Source organism: Rhamphochromis sp. 'chilingali' (genome assembly GCF_963969265.1).
Source record: "Rhamphochromis sp. 'chilingali' genome assembly, chromosome: 20".
NCBI lineage: Eukaryota > Metazoa > Chordata > Actinopteri > Cichliformes > Cichlidae > Rhamphochromis > Rhamphochromis sp. 'chilingali'.
In genome coordinates this window covers 25,908,358-25,933,544 of record NC_137947.1, presented here as the reverse complement: position 1 = coordinate 25,933,544, position 25,187 = coordinate 25,908,358, and the positions used below count along the sequence as shown (strand labels likewise).

The following is a 25,187-nucleotide window of genomic DNA, read 5'->3' as shown; positions in this document are numbered from 1 at the left end:
GGGCGTAGCTGCGGGAAGTTTGTTTTTTTTGTTGATGAGTGAGTATAGGGGTGGGATTTAATAAGTTTTCTTCGTCCCACTCCTTTTTCAGGCAATTTTTGTTTTTTGTTTTGTGCATTTTATGTTCAATATAGGTATTTGTTGTGCCTGAAAATGAACAAATAAATGAATGAATGAATGAAGTTGGCCAGCTTCTCTTTTCTACCACTCTGTGATCAATGACATGGGTAATTTCTATCTAACTATACCTAGTGCCCTTTATTGAGCACATACGGTTTTAACAGGGGACTTTAAAATACCTGTTCATTTTTGTTAACATTTACACCTCTAACTCTACACTGTCGTCTTAGCAGGAAACCAAACAAACCAACCAACCACACCAGCCAGAGGACGTCATCATAGCGCTAGTGTGCATCAGTCACTTTACATAGTCAAAGTGTGAAACTGTCAGGGTGTCTAGAGTTTGTTTCTCTTTCGCCGAAAAAAAAGCCCACTTTGTAGACCTTCAATGGATGCCTTCAGTGCTCCCCTCCAGTTTCCCCAGTGCTGCATGTTTTTGCGATAACTTAATAGTGCAAGATTGAAGTTCAGTTTAATCTCAAAAGGGGGATCTTTGAAATTTAAACACTCCATTTTCGTTGAGCTGTTGTTGAGCAGTTAGGAGCAGCACCTGAGTGCAGCCAGTGAGCAAATGGATCTGCAGAATCAGATGAGTCTGAGAGTTGGCTTTCAGTCTGCGTTCTCTTTGAAACTCTGTGGAAGTTAATCTCTCTCTCTCTCTCTCTCTCTCTCTCTCTCTCTCTCTCTCTCTCTCTCTCTCTCTCTCTCTCTCTCTCTCTCTCTCTCTCTCTCTCTCTCTCTCTCTCTCTCTCTCTCTCAGAAATGAAAACACTGCAGTAATGAATTGTTGAGCTGTAAGATGAGATTGCACAAACATGTTAAGGCAACACAGCAGACCTTGTGAAACACACGGGAAGAAAAAAGAAAATTTAAATGATTGATTAATTGGATTAGATGCACATTTACAAAAGCATCAATGTCAGCAGCAACGTGTTCACCTCAATTCGACACATTTGGCCTAGCAGGGTGTTGTGCCAAAAAAGGATTACTGGTATTTGAACTTTGGTAAATGACTTGTTGACCTATAATCTGTCAGAAAAGATTATAGGTCATTTCCAGGTTCTGGCCAAGAGGGCAGGAAAAATTGCAAAACATAGCATAGCAGCTCTATAAATATGTTTAGGCAAAAAAAGTTCGATTGCTTTATAATTTAGCCATAAGCGTATTTGCACAACTGCTCGTTTCTTTATTCTATAACCTTTTTGTAAGTCCTGTCGTCTACTGTGTATTTACCAAATTAAACAAGGATACTGGAAGTTAACAGTAAATGCAAACATTGGGCATCACTTTTTGGGATAACACTGTCACCAAGCCAGGATATATAGGCGGGAAGGGCATCCGGTATGAAATTTCCCAACTCAAATATGCAGATCCACTGTGACAATCCCTTGGGGAAATAAAGGGAACAGTGAAAAGTACCTTTAGCTGTTAAAATGTCACTAAGGCATAAAAACATAGTTGTGTGCAGGCAAGGGTGCAAAGAGCAATAAATATTCTCAGTAATAGTGGTTATGATGCAGCAATGAGCATCTGAAGAATTGCATGTAAGTATGTGCTTGTCCTATTATGTGTCTTGACTTGTTTTATTTCTTTTTTTACCTTAAGCCATTTACAAAACTAATAATAAACACTAGTTTGTATAGAAATTGAAGGTCTAGTTTAAACTGTAAAAATGGAGAGCCATATGTCTTGAACGTAACCATAGCTAATGATTACACCCTTTACCAGAAAACCACAACATCCGCACTCTGCGTCACACCCTGCTCTCCTACCACATCTTTGTACTCCTCGTACTCGCCAGATTTGGACAGCTAAAATATTTTGTGCAGATTGTTTTCATTTATACCACATCGACACCAGCTTGCTTAAATTAGCTGCCTCACAGCTTAAATACCTAAAGAGACTCATGAAGCGTACATGTGTGCATTCCTAACATTGCAGTCCGTCACAGCTATGAAAGCCATGTGTCAGTTTCTCATAGGGCTTTGTTTGTGAAGTTTGTGGTAAAGTTTGTCAATGTGTTGCTGTTCATTTCTACAGTTATTTCTCATTTCTTGTGTGTGACTGACACACATAATCGTGCAAAGTCACTTGTCCTGTTCCACCAAATTAGTTTGATGAATTTCAGAGCGAGTCACTCAGGTATAACAAAGGAATTAGTTACTGAAGCTTCCCAAGTGTTTCCTTTATAGACTTTCTTGTGCGTCATAGGTTCACACCTGTCACCTGCTTTCTCCTTGTAATTTCTTTGAAATCTGTACTTGTGGACACAAACTATGATCATTTTAAATAATGAGACATTTTCAGTGTGAATAAAACGAATTAGCGTTTGACAAAAAAACCCTGGAAAACTTAGTATTTATAGCTTCCTTCTACTTTCTGTACCACTCTTTTTGAGTGCGCTGTAAGTAGTAACTTATGATTTTTTTTATTTTTTTTATTTTTATTAGTGTTTTGTGAATCATTAACTGCTGTTTTACAGATCAGTCATAAACTGTTATTAAACTAGGAAGGAAGGTTAGGAAATCTTCTCAAAAGTCAACCGTCCTATCATTCCTCTGTTAATTTGAGGGTGGGTTTTAGAGGATTAGTATTATTGGTTATTATTGGTATATTGTTTTTTGTCTTTATAGTTGGATTAACGACCCACAGTAATCTCTTCCTGTTGTTTCCTCTCATTTTGAGGTTACGGAGCACTGCACTCATTTTAAAGAGTGCATAGTTGTACACCCACACATATCTGTGCCATAAGTTATGAAATAATTTACCCAAACTGCATCTCAGAAGTTGCTCACTTCCTGTGTGAACAACTGTTGCACGCCAAAGTAAAAGTATAGTCAAACAGATTCAGTCACATTTGAATCTGATATTATTTTATTGTATTTTTAATGGGTGGGCAGCGTGGTGGTGCAGTGATTAGTGCCGTGTTGATGCTGATTTCTTGAGTATGAAACTATTTGTGGAGTTTGCACGTTCTCTCCAGCTTGCTTCTGCAGTCCAAAGACAAAGATGTCTGATGAATTGGCTGTAGATGTAAAGCTGTGCCTGAATGGCTGTCTGTCTCTTTGTGTTAGCCCAGCATCAGAGCAGCAGCTTGCCCTATGCTCCAGCCTCCAATATGTCCCTGAATTGGATAAGTAGGAGAAGATGTGTGGAGGCGTGGCATTTTTAATGCAAACTATTGCAGATCACTCTGATTATCACCACTTTTTGGTAGCCAAAAAATTAAAAGTATCTTTGACTGGTTGGACAGTTGGAGCACTTATCTTGTGCAGGAATTTTATTATCCATTTATTATTAGCTTATGAACCATATATAAATGGATTAACAAAACCTTGCAAAGGATTTATTAAAACATTGGTTACTACTCATGAGCTCTGTTTAAACTGTGATTTTTCTATAACATTTTTAAAATTCCAGTAGTTTCATCCGTGCTTTCATGTTCATCAGGTGTCACAAAATAAATGGAATAAACAGAACTCTGGAAAGTGTTTTTCGGTACAGTAGCTCAAAGAACACAACCTGATCTTTCTTACTACAAACTCTGTTTCTCACTGTCAGCAGTTACGCCACTCTGCAAGTTTGGCTACTTCTTAAGAAATACTTTTTTCCCCTATAGAAGTAGCTCAGGATAAGCCAGTTTGGTTTGTCTCTGTGTGATATGTTTTTATACATGATAAGTAAATGATGATGTTACTTTAGTTCTTAGCTGCTTTTTCCTTTTTTTTTTTTTTTGTCCTTAACGATCTCAGAAGCTGCAGACACAGAGAGAGAAGATTAAAGATGGAGAGTAGGGCAGGAAAATAGGAATAAGGAGCAAAAGGATGTGGCTTCACAGAAAGATAAGGATTCCATAAAGAAAGACGGAGACAGAGAGATGATTTCTACAAGGACAAACTAGAGAACTTTGCACCGCGTACCCCCCTTGGGCTGAGCGTTTAAATCTCATCTTCAAGATTATTTGCTGACGGTAATAAAAATGCTGGATAAAAAAGCCAGACTCAGTGCTGTGGGGAGATTTGATGGCACACAGCACTGGAGTTGTAAAAGGTCATATTGTTTTGTGTGCGTGCGGTTTGTAAAAGATGAGATGAGGTTGCGGATTATTTCGTGCATTGTTGTGATCCTGAGGTTTGTTTTCTGTAGAAGATGTTTGTGGCTTGGAACATCTTGAATATCTTTATGCATAAATGGCAGTGGTGAGTTTTAATTTGTATAAAAAAAGAGAAAATTTGAATGATGGGCGAATGGAAAAATACAAATGTTTAAACTACTTGATGGGAAAATGCACAACTCTGACTCAGTAACAGCTGAAAGTAATTTCATGTCCGGGGATGTTTGTATTGTTTTCTTTGAACCTTTTCTAAAAGGAAGACGACTCCTCTGGTTTCTGGTGCTCAGGCACGATTAAACCAGACATTCAAGAGGTACTCACGCTGTCTAGGAAAACTACATCTAACAAATCCAATGTTTACATGACAGCTGATTTTGTCTTCCTGAAGACACTGAAGAAGGAATGATCATGGAAAGAAAAACCTAGAGCTTTGTTCAAAGGGACACCCAGTTATTATTTTAAGGCTTAATAGGAGCTTTAGTAAAAGTAAAGAAAACCATGGACCAACACACACAGTTAAAATCCCTACTGCTTTGGGGAAGTGGACAGATTTCTTTTTTAAGAATTCAGTTTCACTTCAAAGTAAGTGGATTAGATGCCCTATATGGATAAAATAGCTACGCATGCCATGAATCTCGTGAAACGTGGTTTCTGTGCTGATGTTAATGTCAGAGGAGATCTGGAACTCAGTTATTCATTCAGCTTTGACTTTCACATGTGTGCCATAACTTTACGTGGTCTGCCGCTGAGTTGCTGCTGTTCCTAAACGTGCCCACTTTGCAATAATGCCACTTACAGCACTAACAGTTGATTGTGAAATATCTACGAGGGAAGAAATTTCACAACTGACTTGTAGCAACAAATGCATCCTGTTATAGCACCACGCTCTGATTCGATGAATTCTTTAGAACAACCGATATTTCTGAAGACGGCCTGCATGGCTAGGTGCTTGAACTTATACAGATAGTGCAATGCAACTGCAAGAAGACAGAATTCAAACTGTTTATCACTCTTACCAATTTGAGTTTTATTAAACATGAGACAACCTTATTTAGCCTGAAAGTGAAACTCTTGAGGTAAAGAATCTCTTTTTCTGGCTGACACAGGCACCATTAACCTGGCAACGCAACTCCCAGACAAAAGCCGTACACTCTGGGAGAACAGAAACTCCACACTAAAGGGCCCTACCCTGTTCTGTACCCTGCACCTTCTTGTTGCAGGGCAACAGTGCTAACCATTGATCTAAAATGTGATTTAAAATGTAAAAATGTAAAAAAATAAAAAAGAAAGCTAATTTGTTACTAGTATCCAAGCTAGTGAGCAACTAGTGCATGGTGAATGTAGGGACGTTAGTATGCACAGCACATTTCTGAGAATGCATTTTACAAAGCTTTAACACAAGTGGCAGAACAGGCTAGAGCAAACCTGATTTTCCAGCTCTGTGCAGGAACAGAACCTTCAGTACAGTCTAGAACGTAATAGTCAAAACGAAACTTACTTTCTTTTTTTAGCCATTTACACTTGGCAGCATATGCGTCTGTTCTTCCAAATGCATTCATGGAAAGGTGGAGGCAAAGTAATAAGCAGCAAGACCCCAGCACAGAACAGAGCTGGCATCAGCGCCAGTGAACATGACATGGATTCAGTTAAATACTGTATAACAGGGGTGTTGAACTCCAGGCCTCGAGGGCCGGTGTCCTGTGCGTTTTAGATATCACTCTGGGTCAACACACCTGAATCAAATCACTAGTTCATTACCAGGCTTCTGGAGAACTTCAAGACATGTTGAGGAGGTCATTTAGCCATTTAAATCAGCTGTGTTGGATCAAGGACACATCTAAAACCTGCAGGACACCGGCCCTCGAGGCCTGGAGTTCGACACCTGTGCTGTATAAGAAGAGGAACTGGGATAGAGGTCAGCTGCAAACCAGTTCTTATAGGAAGCAGTTACTATATGCGGGCTAACGCACCTTCAGTGAAACCTCGTACCCTAGATGAGGTTTATCAGTTGCATGTGTAGAACAGTATCAGCTGGGCCATCAGCTGACTCCATGCTGGAGTCTAAAGCTTTATTTAAGTGACTATAAGAAGTTCTGGGTTTGTTGGGTATATAAAGCAAACAGTTTTTTCCCTTCATTAAGTGTAACACCAGATAACGCGACTCTGAAGCTGAATTTAAATCTCTTTTTATGAATTACTGTCACGCCCTAGGTCACAGACTTTCCTTTGTTCTCCTGTTGATTGACATTTAAACCATTCAACCACTTTTTCCTCTGCTGACATTAAATCCTCCAGCTTCCGTCCCAAAGTGCTTTGTAGTGTAACTCCTTGAGGTACACAAAACATACAAGCTTTAAATAATTCAAGCGAAATGGTAAAAAGCAAGTTCCACTCCCTGACAAACTGGAGACACCAGGGCGTTAAATATTAAAAGCCTTTTCCATACATTGCATGACACCTCCTGTCTGTTCTTGACAGTCTGAGCTCAGAAGCCGGAGCGTCACTCAGGAGTTCGTTTTAGGGGAAAATGAGTTCATTCAGGAGATTTAATACTGCTAACTTCTTAAAACAAATTGAGATTTCTGTGTATTTGTCTTACACAATTCAATATTCCTTTAATATTTGACAGAAAAATGGACTCTTATTCCCTTTGGCACTGGTTCATATACAGCATATCTAACTGTGTCAGGGAGTGTTTGCTGGGCTCACTGTTACTCAATAGGACATTGTTTTACGATCGTGCTCCCTCACCTGCTTTGGTTAAAGGTGTGTATCTTGACCCGGTGGTGTGTGTACTTCTGCAGGATTTTCTTTGTGTCTTCATCTGTGTTGAAAGAGTTCATGAGGACCAGAGGTACGTCTGTGTTGTAAGTCTTGTTCAGGTGCTGTAGGGTGAAAAAACAAAGTATATAAATGCATTTATCCATATTTATCCAATAAAGAAAAAAGAGAAGTAGGCAGTAGACGGTCATCAAGTGTTTCTTAACAGTGTAAGGGCTCAACAGTGTTATAATCAGAGATGATGCTAACTCTCAAGGACCAACTCACATAGTAAAGATGCCTTTTAATTCAGGAAAATTGGTGGAAATGAACAAATATTTTTTGGATTCACCAAAACCGGCTGACTGGAGAGCTAATAATGGGTCTGAAGGAGGACTTTTGTGAAGGCAATGAAACACTCAAAGCATCTTTGCAGAAATTGATGGTCAGGTTGGGCCGTTTACCTCATCAACAACCAAACAACTTTGTGCTCTTGTGCAAGTAATGTGACCTGATCTGACACAGATAACGTTTTAAAAAGGAAACAACATAGACACGTTTCTAAAAGGAAGACGAGTGATTGTCCCCACAAATATTTCCAGTTGTTGTCTCCTAATATTGTCTCCTAGTGACAGTAGAGTTGCGCTTCCACTGTGCTTAGTAATCTCAGTTTAGTGAGAAAATGTCTTTCTCCTTCGAATCGTGCTAACATGTCGTGAAAACCATAATTTAACTGTGTAACATGACAAATCCTGCTGACACCCTCATAGTTGTAATCGAACAGTGGGCTCGTTGCGGTCGATATATTACTCTACAGATTTCCTTTAGGTGTTCACCGCTGCCTCTGACAGCAGCTTTTCAGTTAGAGGAAATGGTGAAGAGCAAATTCAGCACATTTCTCAGTCGGTGGTCAGTGAGATGTTCCCTGGTCAACAAATGGGGTTTTAACTTGACTGGCTGTAGCTGGGATCAACACACACGCAGGAGTCAAAAGTAAAAGTAACCCCCATCTGTTTTCTCCAGAAAGGGAAATGAACATCAGCGTGTGGGAGACATTTCCCTCCGGGGGGACAGGGATAGGATGGGGAAATCGGCTGAAAACATTTCTCTCGTTGTAAATAACCTCACGTCAACAGCCTCTCTTCCTTCCCTCCTGGACTTTTTTGATACCCAATACTTGCAGGGATTTCATCTGTCTGCGCTGTTATGCACAATAATCATCTCCATTCCTTTAATGCAAGTCAGTAAACACATTTTACCGCCTCCAGCCATCCATTTGTCCTTTACGATGCCCGTCTCTGTGAAGGACGGAGAGCGGGTAGCAGCTGCATCATTTTTGTGTGTTGTGTTTTGTAACCTCATCCTCTGTGTGTGGCGAGCAAAGGGGATAAACACCAGAGAGACTGTTTCCAGCATGAGGTCTGCTGTTTGTCCACTATCACTGATCAGCTACTCTGTTATTTTAACAGGAAGAGGAGGCAGGATGACATCCGGCCTTATCAGTGCTGACGCATTAATCGCATGATAAAACTGCACAGAACATGACTTAAACACAGACGGGATCAAAATACCATGACATATGGTTAAAATTTAGCTTATTTAGCTTCTTGATTAAAGTTGAGAAGAAATAATGGTGGGAAAAGGGGTGAACTGCAGGTTTACGTGTTCCTAGCTGACACAATATATTTATATCATCATCATCTGTGGGAGACAGCAGTTAGGTAGATATGCTGATGTGAGAGCTGCATTGCTGATCCTCTAATGTACATTTACACACCATACTCCAATAAATCAACAGAACTGCTGTGTACTGTATGTATAAACTTGCTGTGTCGTGTATCAAGCCTTGTTAATGACTATTTTCTGCACCATTCGCTCGAGAAGCAGTTGCAGAATGTCTGTTTGCTGCAGATCAAGTTAACAATTTCTGACATTTTCACATTTCTGTATCGCGTCAGCCCGTTTCATTGCTCAGCTAGTAATTAGTCCGCCCACGCTCAAAGCTGTTAATGTCCCTGTTTTGCTTCTGTAAAGAACTTAAGACTATCAGTTTGCTTGCAAAAGCCGAAAAATGTAAAAGAACGAGAAAGGTAGGTCAGTCACAGGTGATCTGTGAGAAGTGGGATGCAGAGGCTGTGCAGTTGTAAGCACTTTCAGAATCAGAATTAAAAGAATTTATTTGCTTTATTTTTGTTTGTTTGCTTTTTTTTCCTGACCCGCAGCCATCTCCTTTCTCTCCTCCAGATTCAGCCGTATGATAAGATTGCCGCTCGAGGCCTGCCGGACAATGTGGCCAACAGCTTGAACAAACTGGTGGTGGTGAAGCTGAATGGAGGCCTGGGTACCAGCATGGGATGTAAGGGCCCCAAGAGCCTGATCAGCGTCCGTAACGAGAACACCTTCCTGGACCTCACTGTGCAGCAGATAGAGGTACAAAAGCTCTTAAAAGCTCCACTCTAAAAGCCTTGAATGAAAGAAATTTTGTGAGACGTGTTTTTATAAGCAAGCAACGAAGCCACACTACCTCACAAACGGATTGCATGTAGGCTAATTGCCAATGTAATACCATTTAACAGTAAAGTGATAGCAGACTAAGGTTGTCTTACAATAAGAACTAACTAACATTTTCCTTGTGGATGTGTAATATTTGATTTGTTTGTTTGCTGTGCAGAAGCACGTAAAATGCTGAGATTACTGAAAGATCAACATTTAAATAAGATGAAGAAGATGATAATAATTCCCACTAACAGCTAGTAAAATTTAAAAGTGATGATTTTTGTTCAATTTTGTTCAATTTTAATTATTATTTTGTGAAGTGAAAATCTACCAGGACCGCCCCTCATTGTAGTAATGCAATATTTTGCTGTACGGCAGCCCTGACACCGGTAACAATAGTGTTGCAACAATGTGTATTCCTGGAAAGCCTGAAGTCAAACCTCAGTTGTGACTTTCAGGCACAAGAACCTATTCATAGAAATGTAATTTGGTATTAAATGGTGGTTCAGTTGAGGCAGAAGGAACACTTTTGACAACACTGGTTATTTTAAAACTTTCTTACTAAAGTTGCAGATTCAGTCCATCAGTGTGGATAATTACTGAGAGCTCCTTCTTTCATATGAAATTGTTAGTGTGGCACTGATTTGAGAACAGCTGGGTGTTGCCTTCTTGTCTGCAGCCACACCAGCACTCATGATGTGGCTCAGACATCAGAGTAGACAGAGTAGGAAGTGATGTGTAGCCTGATGTAATATAAACATTTGCTCTGTGTATTGAGGGTTTGTGTTGTCTTGATGTTTCTTACTTTACTATAGAGCACGGCAAAAAAATCCAATGATTCATGGGGGTGGGTTTGGATTTACCTCTGCCTTTTTCCAGTCTTACACGGCATGCGTATCATCCTCCAGAGACAAGCCTGACTTCATGCAGCCATGTGCTTCTGTGAACCAGAGCTGAGGGGCTTCTGAAAGGGGTTCAGTGTGAAATCTCAGGGTGCCGGCCAGTGCTGGCGACTGGCCGGGAAACAGAGATGTCTGTGTGCTGGAGGAGAGGAGTTGGTGTGATTATTTGGATCCGATCCTGCATTATTTCTGCAGCACTTAATCGTTCAGTAATTTTAATAAACAGTAAACCACATGTTCAAACGGCCTTTCAGGGGGATGTAGGAAGAAAAGTTATTTTCTAAACAAGGTTTGCGTTAGTTGTGACCATTGTAAGGGAATCTACTGTGAGTAATATTAAAGTCTTTCATTGTGTTGTATAACTGAGTTTAATTGGGAGCTGTACGTTACCGGAGTGTTTCAGTGTTTCATAACAGCCTCCAGGGACACTCCTCTTCTCCCAGCACACTGCTCTCTGTGTCAGAGGCACTGCTCTCCATTTTCTGCTCAGTCTGGTCAGATTACATGCTGACTGAATCGACCTATTGAGAAGGGGGAAAAATGGATACCCCCCCCCACACACGCACACACAGACCCCCTTAACCAGGCCCTCCTGCAGGAGAACGCACCTCTCAGCCACCCCGCTGAATCATGCATGTTTAATTTAGAGCTGAAGCATGTACCCTCTCACTGAGAGCGGACGTAACAAGGTCGGACAAAGCTCCGACTCAGGCGCCGCCTGGCTGCTGAAGATTTACAGCTTTCACCTGAGTGCCTCCCTCAAGAGCAGATTTGTTAAGTTAGCAAGTTCAGTTAAAGATGTGTGAAAGAGGGTAAACCTGTAAAGTTACTGCCTGGGTCAGGTCTCTCTTGTAGAAGACGTCCTGGTGAAATAAAGGTTATAATAATGCAATTTCACAACAATTAGGGCTTTGTTAACAAATACACACACGATCAGCATATCTACAGCAGCTCTGGAGGTAGAGCGGGTCATCCACTAATTGATTTCTGGCTCCTGCAGTGAAAATATCGAAGCTTCCTTTGGCAAGACACTGAACCTCAAGTTTCCCTTGATACATCCATCAGAGTGGGATTGATCCAAAAAGTGCTTATTGTGTGTAGAATAAAGCATTACATGACTGTAAACGTGGCTTGTAGTAGAATTGGTTTGAGTGCTCACTAAGAGTGGAAAAGGGCTTCATAAATACCAGCTCATGTGCTCATCTCATGCAAGTACTGAACAAAACCCATGAAAGTTGTGGCTACACTTAGTCAAGAAAAGCTTCTTTGCTACAGTAACAACAGAATCTCACTGCTAGTACCACAACGCTAGGCTCATATGGTTCATATTTCTAGTGTTGATTGTCCCTCTGGGGAGGGGTGCAGGACAACCACAATCTCTTTTGCTTTGAGGATTCAATGGAGCCTGTGTCTAATACACATAAGTGGAGATTTATTATTTGCTCACAGAAATCCGGTTCCAGACAGTGTTGATAAAAAACCATGATGTAATTTAACCTTTGCATAGACCACTGCATATAAGGAAAATGTTAAATTAAAAGATTGGGATGAGTTTAATGAGAATACTGTTGTACTCAGCTGTTAAATCAATTTCAATTCATTTTCCTGAAGATTTTTATAAATATATAGATGATGCATTAATTAGAAACAGATCCCACTGACAAAATACTGAAAAGAAAATCACTTTGTGTGTGATAAGTAGGAAGGGCACATCATTTAAAGGTGTATTTAATGTATCATTGTAACATTTAAAGGTGTATCAAAGTTAAACACAGGGAGTTTACCCATCTATACAACTCAGAAACAAGACATCTGTGTGCGTTAGAAGCTGTGTGAAGTTCATGACCAGCCAACACCCATCCTGGTTAATAAATGGAAACATGACGTTCATACTTTAGCTTAGAAAAGCCCACTCGTTCGTTGTAACTGTCACAGGCAGTAAATTTGATTCCTCACATCATCTTAGCCCCACTGATTCACAGCCCGCGTCTCATCCTCCGCCTCCTCTACTCATTTTAATTTTCTGTTATTGCAGTAAAGAAACTGCTTCCCATTCTACTCGGGTGTAATTTACATCCTTTGTATTCATTCAAATCGCACAGTCAAGGTACAGAGTTATTGGTTGAAAACGAAGGCGAGTGGGCCAGTTTTCCTTTTGTCTTATGATAATCTGAAAATTCAAAATGTTTTTGCAATGTTGAATTTTCAAATTCCAAATGTCACAATGACACTTGAAGAGCTATTTAAACACAGACTTGAAAACAGTGGCGAAAAAGTTTTATATGCAGTTAAATTTAAAGTAATTTGAATACAAAGTGCTTTCCTCAAATCCAGACTTAAAAACACAGAGAAAAGCTGTTTTAAGATTGGCTGATCTTTCCTTTAAGCCTGTTGCTCTATGCACCTCTTGACCACTTCCAGGTGTTGTCTCACATTTGGTGTGACCCCTGTTCTGACAACTTGCAAATGCATCAGAACCTCAAACATGTGCAAAGATTGATCATAAAGTTTTGTGTAAAACTGTGTTAACTGTCGTGTCGCTACTGAAGCATCTACAGCAGGGCTGCCCAATCCCAGTCCTCGAGAGCTACTATCCTGCAGCTTTTAGATGCATCCCTACTTCAACACAGCTGAATCAAATGGTTTGATTACCTCTTCAGCATGCCATCATGTTTGGCAAAGGCCTGATAACAAGCCATTCATTTGATTCGGGTGTGTGGGAACAAGGATGCATCTAAAAGCTGCAGGACTGTAGCTCTCGAGGACCGGGATTGGGCACCCCTGATCTACAGCATCTAAGAGAGGGTTGTACCAGCAAGTGCACGCTCACCGTGCCTTTAAAAGGCAGTGGCAGAAGTGTCTAACAGTGTCACTCACTACAAGGCAGACTCGCCAAATTTGGCTCCCGGTTTGTTTTGATGGATACTTTACATAAATGGATGGAATGCGGAAGTGTGGCATAGAGATTTTCATTTATTTGTCTATGTTGTTTCCTTTTTAAAACGTTATCTGTGTCAGATCAGGTCACATTACTTGCACAAGAGCACAAAGTTGTTTGGTTGTTGATGAGGTAAACGGCCCAACCTGACCATCAATTTCTGCAAAGATGCTTTGAGTGTTTCATTGCCTTCACAAAAGTCCTCCTTCAGACCCATTATTAGCTCTCCAGTCAGCCGGTTTTGGTGAATCCAAAAAATATTTGTTCATTTCCACCAATTTTCCTGAATTAAAAGGCATCTTTACTATGTGAGTTGGTCCTTGAGATTTAGCATCATCTCTGATTATAACACTGTTGAGCCCTTACACTGTTAAGAAACACTTGATGACCGTCTACTGCCTACTTCTCTTTTTTCTTTATTGGATAAATATGGATAAATGCATTTATATACTTTGTTTTTTCACCCTACAGCACCTGAACAAGACTTACAACACAGACGTACCTCTGGTCCTCATGAACTCTTTCAACACAGATGAAGACACAAAGAAAATCCTGCAGAAGTACACACACCACCGGGTCAAGATACACACCTTTAACCAAAGCAGGTGAGGGAGCACGATCGTAAAACAATGTCCTATTGAGTAACAGTGAGCCCAGCAAACACTCCCTGACACAGTTAGATATGCTGTATATGAACCAGTGCCAAAGGGAATAAGAGTCCATTTTTCTGTCAAATATTAAAGGAATATTGAATTGTGTAAGACAAATACACAGAAATCTCAATTTGTTTTAAGAAGTTAGCAGTATTAAATCTCCTGAATGAACTCATTTTCCCCTAAAACGAACTCCTGAGTGACGCTCCGGCTTCTGAGCTCAGACTGTCAAGAACAGACAGGAGGTGTCATGCAATGTATGGAAAAGGCTTTTAATATTTAACGCCCTGGTGTCTCCAGTTTGTCAGGGAGTGGAACTTGCTTTTTACCATTTCGCTTGAATTATTTAAAGCTTGTATGTTTTGTGTACCTCAAGGAGTTACACTACAAAGCACTTTGGGACGGAAGCTGGAGGATTTAATGTCAGCAGAGGAAAAAGTGGTTGAATGGTTTAAATGTCAATCAACAGGAGAACAAAGGAAAGTCTGTGACCTAGGGCGTGACAGTAATTCATAAAAAGAGATTTAAATTCAGCTTCAGAGTCGCGTTATCTGGTGTTACACTTAATGAAGGGAAAAAACTGTTTGCTTTATATACCCAACAAACCCAGAACTTCTTATAGTCACTTAAATAAAGCTTTAGACTCCAGCATGGAGTCAGCTGATGGCCCAGCTGATACTGTTCTACACATGCAACTGATAAACCTCATCTAGGGTACGAGGTTTCACTGAAGGTGCGTTAGCCCGCATATAGTAACTGCTTCCTATAAGAACTGGTTTGCAGCTGACCTCTATCCCAGTTCCTCTTCTTATACAGCACAGGTGTCGAACTCCAGGCCTCGAGGGCCGGTGTCCTGCAGGTTTTAGATGTGTCCTTGATCCAACACAGCTGATTTAAATGGCTAAATGACCTCCTCAACATGTCTTGAAGTTCTCCAGAAGCCTGGTAATGAACTAGTGATTTGATTCAGGTGTGTTGACCCAGAGTGATATCTAAAACGCACAGGACACCGGCCCTCGAGGCCTGGAGTTCGACACCCCTGTTATACAGTATTTAACTGAATCCATGTCATGTTCACTGGCGCTGATGCCAGCTCTGTTCTGTGCTGGGGTCTTGCTGCTTATTACTTTGCCTCCACCTTTCCATGAATGCATTTGGAAGAACAGACGCATATGCTGCCAAGTGTAAATGGCTAAAAAAAGAAAGTAAGTTTCGTTTTGACTATTACGTTCTAGACTGTACTGAAGGTTCTGTTCCTGCACAGAGCTGGAAAATCAGGTTTGCTCTAGCCTGTTCTGCCACTTGTGTTAAAGCTTTGTAAAATGCATTCTCAGAAATGTGCTGTGCATACTAACGTCCCTACATTCACCATGCACTAGTTGCTCACTAGCTTGGATACTAGTAACAAATTAGCTTTCTTTTTTATTTTTTATTTTTTTACATTTTTACATTTTAAATCACATTTTAGATCAATGGTTAGCACTGTTGCCCTGCAACAAGAAGGTGCAGGGTACAGAACAGGGTAGGGCCCTTTAGTGTGGAGTTTCTGTTCTCCCAGAGTGTACGGCTTTTGTCTGGGAGTTGCGTTGCCAGGTTAATGGTGCCTGTGTCAGCCAGAAAAAGAGATTCTTTACCTCAAGAGTTTCACTTTCAGGCTAAATAAGGTTGTCTCATGTTTAATAAAACTCAAATTGGTAAGAGTGATAAACAGTTTGAATTCTGTTTTCTTGCAGTTGCATTGCACTATCTGTATAAGTTCAAGCACCTAGCCATGCAGGCCGTCTTCAGAAATATCGGTTGTTCTAAAGAATTCATCGAATCAGAGCGTGGTGCTGTAACAGGATGCATTTGTTGCTACAAGTCAGTTGTGAAATTTCTTCCCTCGTAGATATTTCACAATCAACTGTTAGTGCTGTAAGTGGCATTATTGCAAAGTGGGCACGTTTAGGAACAGCAGCAACTCAGCGGCAGACCACGTAAAGTTATGGCACACATGTGAAAGTCACAGCTGAATGAATAACTGAGTTCCAGATCTCCTCTGACATTAACATCAGCACAGAAACCACGTTTCACGAGATTCATGGCATGCGTAGCTATTTTATCCATATAGGGCATCTAATCCACTTACTTTGAAGTGAAACTGAATTCTTAAAAAAGAAATCTGTCCACTTCCCCAAAGCAGTAGGGATTTTAACTGTGTGTGTTGGTCCATGGTTTTCTTTACTTTTACTAAAGCTCCTATTAAGCCTTAAAATAATAACTGGGTGTCCCTTTGAACAAAGCTCTAGGTTTTTCTTTCCATGATCATTCCTTCTTCAGTGTCTTCAGGAAGACAAAATCAGCTGTCATGTAAACATTGGATTTGTTAGATGTAGTTTTCCTAGACAGCGTGAGTACCTCTTGAATGTCTGGTTTAATCGTGCCTGAGCACCAGAAACCAGAGGAGTCGTCAAGCTGATGTAAAAATGCAGGTTAGGTTTCACTTTTTTTTTCTCTTTAGCCACATAACAAATTTATTCCGGGTGTTAAACCCATAAACGTTCAGCGTATCCCTCAGGAGAGAAGTCAGAAAGGACAAACTGCCCAATGAGATGGTTGAATACATGAAGTGACTTCTTTCCTTGTCCATGTCTTTGTACCCTGAAAGACGCTTCCCTCTGAGGCAGCACATGTCCAAGAAAGAAGGAACATTTTTTGTGGAAGTAATCAAATGTTCCCAGATTTGGTTTTAAGATGACATGAAACCTTTTGAAGTGTGTGAACTTTCATCAGAAAGTCTTATCATAAACATCTTCCCAGAACAGTCAGATAGAATTAATCTTCCATTAAAAGGGCCGTGGTACCCCAACCCTGCAGCTCGTCTCACCTGACCAGCTCTGCTCTCATAAGCTTCCTCAAAGTGCTAAAAACACAGGCGGCTCATGCTCACCGGGCTCCTCACCTTGAGGTTTGTTAACTAAACCTGACTCAGATCCTTCGAACAAGCCCTTTGATCACTTTAATGCACACTGCCATCATGGCTTGGACTCTTTGGCGTGTTGCCTTCGCTGCCTTCTTCTTGGAAAAAGCTAAAAAGTTTGCTTGTCGAGGGAGCAGTTTGAAGTCTGGGCAGTGATATGAAAAGGAGAAATTTAGATAGCACTTGGCATGCTGGCTTGGTGCAGAGTTTCCGAGGATTTACGTCAAATGTGGAGCAAAAATGATTTCACACTTTTTGTTTTGTCTTTGTGGTGTTTGTCTGCTTAAGTCTGAGATTCACAGCTCTGCAGCTCCACAGATAAATGAGTCAACAAGCTTGTTTTCTTCCTTCCATACATATTATAAGTTGCATAAGGAGATAGACTTTAACCACATAAACAGAAGAGAAGGATGTGCTTTATATAGTCAACCTTTTCTGATTTTTCTCCTGTTGAAGGACATTTCGTTGTGCACCTCTGAAACACTTCCAAGAATACTTCTATTTTTAGATCCATCCCTACAGGCTCCTCTTCCTACTCCCTGCATGTGTGCAATATGTGCTGGATCTGCTCCAGTGTGTCAAAATGATAGCTGTTAACTGGAAGTTGATTTGAAGGTTTTAACAACATTACATGAAGCCAGTAGCACATACATGGCGCCATAGCATGCACCACAGTTTAGGTCATTTCACATGTACATGTCGAGATGTTAGCGATATCTACATTGACGGTCTTACCTCGGGGTCATTGTATTGTGTCTTGTACATCCTTCTGAATCTTGTACTCCTTATTATTTGATATTTGTACACAGTTTGGTCTAAAACATGAGGGCTGGGGGCCATAATTGGCCTGTCAAAGACTCCAATCCAGCCCACTGGATGGGACTGGAAAAAAATGAAGGACGATAAAAAAAACTGAGCCGGAACGGGTCGTTAAATAACCCCCGATCTTATCGTGAACTCTTTTTCTTCATCAAGGTACCCTCGCATCAACAAAGAGTCTCTCCTTCCCGTGTCCACAAACTTGAGAATGACCGGGCAAAACGCAGAGGGTTGGTACCCTCCCGGTCACGGCGACATTTACGCCAGCTTCTACAACTCGGGCCTGTTGGATCAGCTGATTGAGCAGGGCAAAGAGTACATCTTCGTGTCCAACATCGACAATCTGGGAGCCACCGTCGACCTCCACATCCTGCACCACCTGGTCAGCCAGCCTAACGGCAAACGCTGCGAGTTCGTCATGGAGGTGACGGATAAGACCCGCGCTGACGTGAAGGTATGATGAAGGTTATTGTGGATGTGAGATTCTGATTTATCCCCGTTGCATTAACAAGGACATAAACTATTTTTGTGGTAATGTAACCAAAGTAAAGACGTTTTTGTGGTTTCTTACTTTCCTCTGTTTGCAATAAGCCTTGACATCATTTCTGTCTCTAATGTTTCTACTAATGTCTCAATACAATGAATGTGAATGGAATTTGTACCCTTTACTTTTCACTGATAAAGAATTGCCCCAAACTCGAACAGCTTCATCAAAGTAGCACAGTTTTTTTTGTTTGTTTGTTTTTTTAATTTAAGTGAACAGAACCTTTAATTTTTCTGTGGTTAAATCTATGTAATCTTTGTATTATTAAGATCAATATATGTGTCTGAATTAGTTGTAGTTATTATAACCTTGTGAACTTTCACTGTTACTGGGTTACACTTTGGAGGTTTGCATTTCCTGCAGGTGGTTATTGGCTGGCATTTCAGTGTAACCATTATTTTTTGCAAACCTAACAAACCACTTTTAATTTCCCAGACTTTGGCTTAATCTCTCAGGTCAGCGAGTGTTCTGTAAAAATGCTGCTTGTGATTTCCAGGGAGGCACGCTGATCCAGTATGAAGGGAAGCTGCGCCTGTTGGAGATCGCCCAGGTGCCCAAAGCGCACGTGGACGAATTCAAATCAGTTTCAAAGTTCAAAATCTTCAACACCAACAACCTGTGGATCTCTCTACCTGCTATCAAGAGGCTGCAGGAGCAGAATGCAATGGACATGGAGATCATAGTCAACCCTAAGGTGAGTGAAGAGGAGCCAAACATAAGGCACATGGCTTACTGCACGTGCAGCGTGGAGTAATTCAACATTCAGTGAAAGTAAAAGTTAAAAATGAATAATCTCTGTAATAATCTTTGTAACCTGCATGCCATTCTGTATGGCATTCGCCCACATTTCTATGATACAGTGACATATTTCGCATGTTTAATATCCCGCAGATACTTTCACAAACCCTGCATTGACCTCATTGTTCAAAACTGTCTTTAATATGAGCTTCTGCCACCGCAACAGTGTGCAGATGACAGAAAATGAAAGCATTTTTCTTGCTTTAATATTCTCTGTCGATTGAGATGAGTTGAGGATAGTTAGCAAAGGATTTGGTCCTCATTCAGAGGTAATAATTCACCCACCAGCAGCAGCTGCGACACAACTGGGACTCATACCTCAGGTGGCACTTTAAAAGCTTTGCTGCATTTTAGATTGATTTTTCTCTCCTTGGAAGATTTTTAGAATCCGTTTGCTCCATAACAAAAAAACATAAATGTTTTTAGAGAACACTGGGAACAAAAACAGTTCTTTATTATCAAATTAAGGTATTCGTTTAACCAGGAACTGTTAGCGGTTCTTTGAATGGTGCAGATGATAAGTGAACTTCTGTTTGTCATCCTTGATTCCTTTCATTCTGTACACTGCTATAATGTCATCGCTCTTCCAGCAAGCCTGCTCTTGTCACCACATGCGTTTTAGAAATTGTTATATCCTTTAAAAGCTACGCTGCGATTGATTTCGGGATGAAATGCAGGAGAAGATGTAAGTTAAAACTGGGAGAAATGAGAAGAGCCCACTGATTTCATGTTAACGTTGCACATTTCACTGTTTCCAAAGAGTCCAAACTGTGATTTATTTGTGGCTCACAGTACACTGACAAGTGTAGTTAAAGGAAAACTAACTAACTAACTGAACTCTGCTTAGCCTGTTTCTCCTCCATGCTTCACTTTAAATAAATTGCAAAGGGCATCAAAGAGAAATGAGTCATAAATCTTCTCGTTCAAGCCCTCTGGAAATTTCAAAGAGGGTTCACACGAGGGCGGCTGAGTGTGCAGAAGAAACTGTTTCGTTTCAGTGACCAGCCAACCTCCCAGAATATCATCATCTGTCCGGTTTAACCATGTAAAGTGGAGCAGGGACAGATCTGCTCTTCCCCCACACAGACCATCACTCATGAATAAATCATATCTAACAAAACGCTTGCTGAGGACACCCATATTTTAAAGCTTCTCTCATCTCCGCTTCATGTTTCTGCCATCCTGCACAGCTTCATTCCCACATGTCACATGACAATTTTCCACACAAAACAATCCAGCTCATCTGCTGTGCTTGGACTAAAGTTTCAGCTGCATGTGATGTGAACTGTCCCGATTCGTGATTGAGGTGAGAGACAAACGACTGCTGGTCCAAGTGCGTCAAAACAATGATTTTATTAAACACATGTGTGGAGGAAATGCATCATCACAATCCTCAGCATGTGTCAGGGTATAACGCCCCCTCATGCGTCAAAGCAGATACATAACATGCATAAGTTACAGTAACCACAGCTCCACGCCAGGTGCTTCCTGTTGGTCTTCTTACTCTCGCTTATCTTTGGAACATCAGAAACGCATCCTACAAAAACTGTCACTTATGCAGGCACAAAATGCAGTTACAAGCAAAATATGTCTGAACTCTTACCTAGAAATGAGTCTATATAGTGTGTGTGTGTGTGTGTGTGTGTGTGTGTGTGTGTGTGTGTGTGTGTGTAGGCAAACTGTGGGTGTCTCGACCTCAGTGCACTCTCTCAACTCTCACCTCGCCAACTAAAGCTTATAACCTCTTACCAGACAGACATTTGCAATATGTGTAATAGATTGAATAAATGTTTTAATCAACTACTCAAAGCTTAATAAAAAGGATATAAGAGAATAAACATGATATTAAAAAGATATAATCCCCACAGAATGTTCTGCGCTTCCTCCTCTTACACACATGTATTGCTCTGGACTTGGAAAGGCATCCAGCATCCACCTATCCTAATTTGGATATGTCCTTTTTTTTCCGGTACAAGTTCCTCTCTTTGAGCAACTTCCTGTGTGGGCTGCAGCCCCCTGGTGGGCAGTCAAAGTACTGCAGTTTGGCTGCTAGACATAATTTATAGTAAACTGTTTTTGTTTTTCTAATTTTTTGAAGTTGCTGATATATATATATATATATATATATATATATATATATATATATATATATATATATATATATATATATATATATATATATATATATATATAAATTAAAAAAAAAATCCAGGTTATTAATCAGGTGCCACATGTAAAGCTGTTAATGGAGAATCAACCTTAAAAAACTGTCAAAAGATCAAAATTAATAATTTTAAAAAAGCACTTCATGTTAGGCTCATGTGTTGATGAGAGGAGGCTGCAGAAGAGTCACTTGGCATCTCCTGGGAAGACGCTTATACATTCCCGATGGCCTTGACCAGCATAAATGCATTCTCAATATTGTTAGCATAATTATAACTTAACTGTAACTTCAACCCCCAAAAATAACTCTTACACCCTTACCAGGTCTTTGAAGAGAGCCAGGCAGGCATTAAAAAAAAACAGGGGTGACAAAGTCAGTTTAGGTTATTGGTCAACTTCAGACAAATGTGATCCCAAGAAACCTCCTGGCTAACAAAACATACAGTACTAAGAAAAAGTCTTCTTTCCTTTTTTTACATTACACTGTGGTGTAATGGTTTTTGTTGTTGTTGTTGTTTTTTAAAGTGGTCTGAAGCAATAGTTCTTCAGGGTTTCTAAAGGTCTTTCAAAACTTCTGTGAGCAGAAGCTTTTTCACTCACTCTCAGTCCTGTCCTTGCGCCGGACCATTTATAGATGGATGTTTTTGTTTGTTAACTTAACACTGAAATATGAATCATTCAAGCACCTAACTCAAGAGATGAAGCAGTATCATCTATGCACAACAGGCAACTTAGCAGTAAACCAATTTTAAATTCTATCTTTAGCCCTTTTGTTACTAGCAGCCTGTCGTAAAAGCACATCTTTGTTAAGTTGAATTTACAAAAATTGCCAAACTGTTTGACAGGCACAAAATGGTAGTATGTTTGCAATAAAAGGTGATTCCTCAAGAGCTATTTGCCAAAAACTGTAGTGTCTTTAAATGTGGAGGAACTGAACAAGTGGAAGACAAAAGAGTAGATGGCAGCAGACGAACAGTATCTGAAAATCCTGTTCTTGAGAAATGGGAAAGACGCAGCAAAGGCCTGAGAGGACCTCAGATGTGTCTGGCCCTTCTTAGATGCTTAGATGATTGGATTTGTAGCTTATATTTGCCCTCTTTTGACAACACTAACACAATAACGGGTTCCTCCCTCGTTCAGTGAGGTTTGCACAGGTCATGGTAAGTCAGAAGAAAAAAGGAACACTTGACTGATGAAGCAAATGTTTGAGTAAATGCTTAATCAGTGAATTTAATCTTGTACCTAATTTGTCTAAATGTGACTTATTTCCCACATATCTTTGTTCTTTAATGCCCTGCAGAGTCCTTGTTGAGAGCAATCCTGATTTAAAGCAGCACAGCAAACAAATGTAACTTGCTGTGACTTTGTGTTATTTCGGTCCTGCTCACTCACTGGCACTGCGGGCCTCTGGCCCCCCTGATGGGGGGGAAGTATCGCCTCAGGCCGTCCAAAACTGCAGCCAGTGTAATAAATTCACAGCTGAACCGCAGCCTCCTCCCTGATTATTGCTGTCTTGTCCCGATAGGTACAGATGAAATTTTCCACTCATGTGCAGGATTGCAAGTGTTATGCAAACTGGACATAACTTTGCAGGTGCTGTGTGGTTTTACATAAGTGTAGGTCCCATCTAGATAAGAGTACAGCACTAAAACCACTCAGTTTGAGGGTTCAGTTTCAGTTAGAGGCCTGCACACTGCAGAACTGTGTGTTTAATCCTAATTAGTGGACATTCATTTTATCTTAAGTGCCTCTAAACCACAACAGCGCAAAGTACAGATGATCTGCAGGGTAATATTATTAGTTGTACAGGTGGAGTGTTTAGTAATGGAAAAATAATAAAATAAGTAATGGAAGGAGATGTCACCACTGACATCTGAACCGCCATTGGCTTAAATCACAGTTCGACTCTTGTTTATTTAATTTGGGTGAAGAAGCTTCTCTGTTGGGAGTTGCTGCATAATTTAAATGTAGTTTTATAGTAAAGACTGTACAGTTAGTGGCACAAACGTGCACTTTTGTTTTTATTAAAAAAAACACGTTGGGTAGGGAACAACGTGATTCGGACTTTAACGGGGTGTTAGCGCTGTGCTACGTCTCATTTTTCTTCACATTGTTGGAAATAAGCAGGAAAAGAAAAACAGCTAACGTGTCCTCTCCCCTCTCCTGTTCATCAGACGCTCGACGGCGGGCAGAACGTCATCCAGCTGGAGACTGCGGTGGGTGCGGCCATCAAATGCTTCGACAACGCCCTGGGAATAAACGTTCCCCGCAGCCGCTTCCTGCCGGTCAAGACTACGTCGGACCTGCTTCTGGTCATGTCCAACCTGTACAGCCTGGATGCCGGCTCGCTCAACATGAGCCCGAAGAGAGAGTTCCCGACAACGCCGCACGTCAAACTGGGCAGCTCCTTCACCAAGGTAATCACACCAGCTGTGGAAACATCGGAACATCTGTCACTGCGTGTGCAGCCTGTTGATCTCACGTGTGGCTGTGATGATAATAAAAAGTGCCGAACCTTTTCAAAGCCACTGATTAAATGTTGATTAAATACTTCATTAGAGATTTGTTATGACCATTGTGATGTTAAATGGGATGCTAAAGTTGGGTGTAAAATAAATAAATTCTTCCAAGAAGGTTTCTGAGTAATCTCCTGATCCTCAGAGGTTACACCACTGATGCCCCCAAATTTCTGATTCTCAGTGACGGTATTTAGTCAGTAATTTAATTTGCCAAAGGATCTGTGGGGTTGAAAAGCTCACATACAGATGACTTACTTTTCTCTGTGTCTGCGCTCAGGTTCAGGAATACTTGATCCGCTTCGAGAGCATTCCCGACATGCTGGAGCTCGACCATCTGACGGTGTCCGGAGACGTCACCTTTGGGAAAAACGTGTCGCTTAAGGTAAAGCTCTGCAGTCAGATTCGTTTTTTAAGACGAGGAAACCTTGTTTTCTTTTGTTCCATAATGCCAGCATGTGAGCTACAGTTGTTTTCATGGCCACAAAACGTGTTACAGCTATTTAATTTACTCTGAATATAACGACGTTGAGCGTAATAAATCCAGAAAGCTCGCCGACAGTAAAAGAAACTTGCTGTTTTAGTAATGTGGTGGAGAAGAAGTGCAGAGAGAATTGAAGACATTAATTTCAGACTTTGAACCTGCGTGCTTCTGTTTTTGATTTACGGCTTTAATTAAATTCAGTCCTGTCATCATTTCTGTCTCTACAGGGCACCGTCATCATCATCGCCAACCACGGAGATCGGATCGATATTCCGGCTGGCTCCATGCTGGAAAACAAAATCGTATCCGGCAACCTCCGCATCCTGGACCACTGAGGCCTTCTTCACCCTCATCGTGTGACGTAGTCCCCCGTAATCCCTGTCATGTGACCCATTTGACATGTTGACACGACATCAAGAGATTGTGAGAGGATATGACTTTTTCCCCTGGAGGCTGAGTGTGATTGCATGTGCAGTGCTACCCTGCAGTCTCAGCATTAAGAAGCAGTTCGCCTGCTTTGATGGTTGGAAGCAGCTGGGATATACTGCCCTCTGCAGGCTGTTCATCACATAACCTTTAAAAGTATTACTAATGAACTAATCTTAGCGACCACTTTTAAACACTTTTATCCAGATTAGGGAGAAAACAACTCACCCTTTGTTTTCTTTTCTTCTATATTGATTTTGACTTTTGTTGGCCAGAAAATAAAAAATAATATATTCTAAATAGGTAGGGATAATATACTGATATACTCACATATTATTAGGGACACTAGTGGGAGTACAGTTTGGAGAACAAATTAGATTTGGGGTTTTTTGCACTGCTAATGCAATCACAAAGATGAAGTCATGGGCATTACGGGAAGGTTTTGACCTCTTATTTCAAGCACAAAGACGTCTCTGCTGGACTCGATACGGTTTC

The 25,187-nt window shown here is 40.7% G+C and overlaps 1 protein-coding gene across 2 annotated transcripts in view; it reads left to right on the top strand.

The window, feature by feature from the left end:
- ugp2b (UDP-glucose pyrophosphorylase 2b) overlaps nucleotides 1-24,879 on the top strand; it is a 36,449-nt gene extending 11,570 nt beyond the window's left edge. For both annotated transcript variants that reach the window (XM_080869439.1, XM_080869438.1), the window contains exons 4-10: nucleotides 9,239-9,424; nucleotides 13,802-13,935; nucleotides 17,918-18,215; nucleotides 18,802-18,999; nucleotides 23,441-23,683; nucleotides 24,063-24,167; nucleotides 24,494-24,879. In XM_080869439.1, coding sequence (XP_080725565.1) covers nucleotides 9,239-9,424; nucleotides 13,802-13,935; nucleotides 17,918-18,215; nucleotides 18,802-18,999; nucleotides 23,441-23,683; nucleotides 24,063-24,167; nucleotides 24,494-24,601 — 1,272 coding nt within the window. In that variant the 3' untranslated portion in view covers nucleotides 24,602-24,879. The remainder of the gene's footprint in view (nucleotides 1-9,238; nucleotides 9,425-13,801; nucleotides 13,936-17,917; nucleotides 18,216-18,801; nucleotides 19,000-23,440; nucleotides 23,684-24,062; nucleotides 24,168-24,493) is intronic.
- Nucleotides 24,880-25,187: the final 308 nt, after the last annotated feature.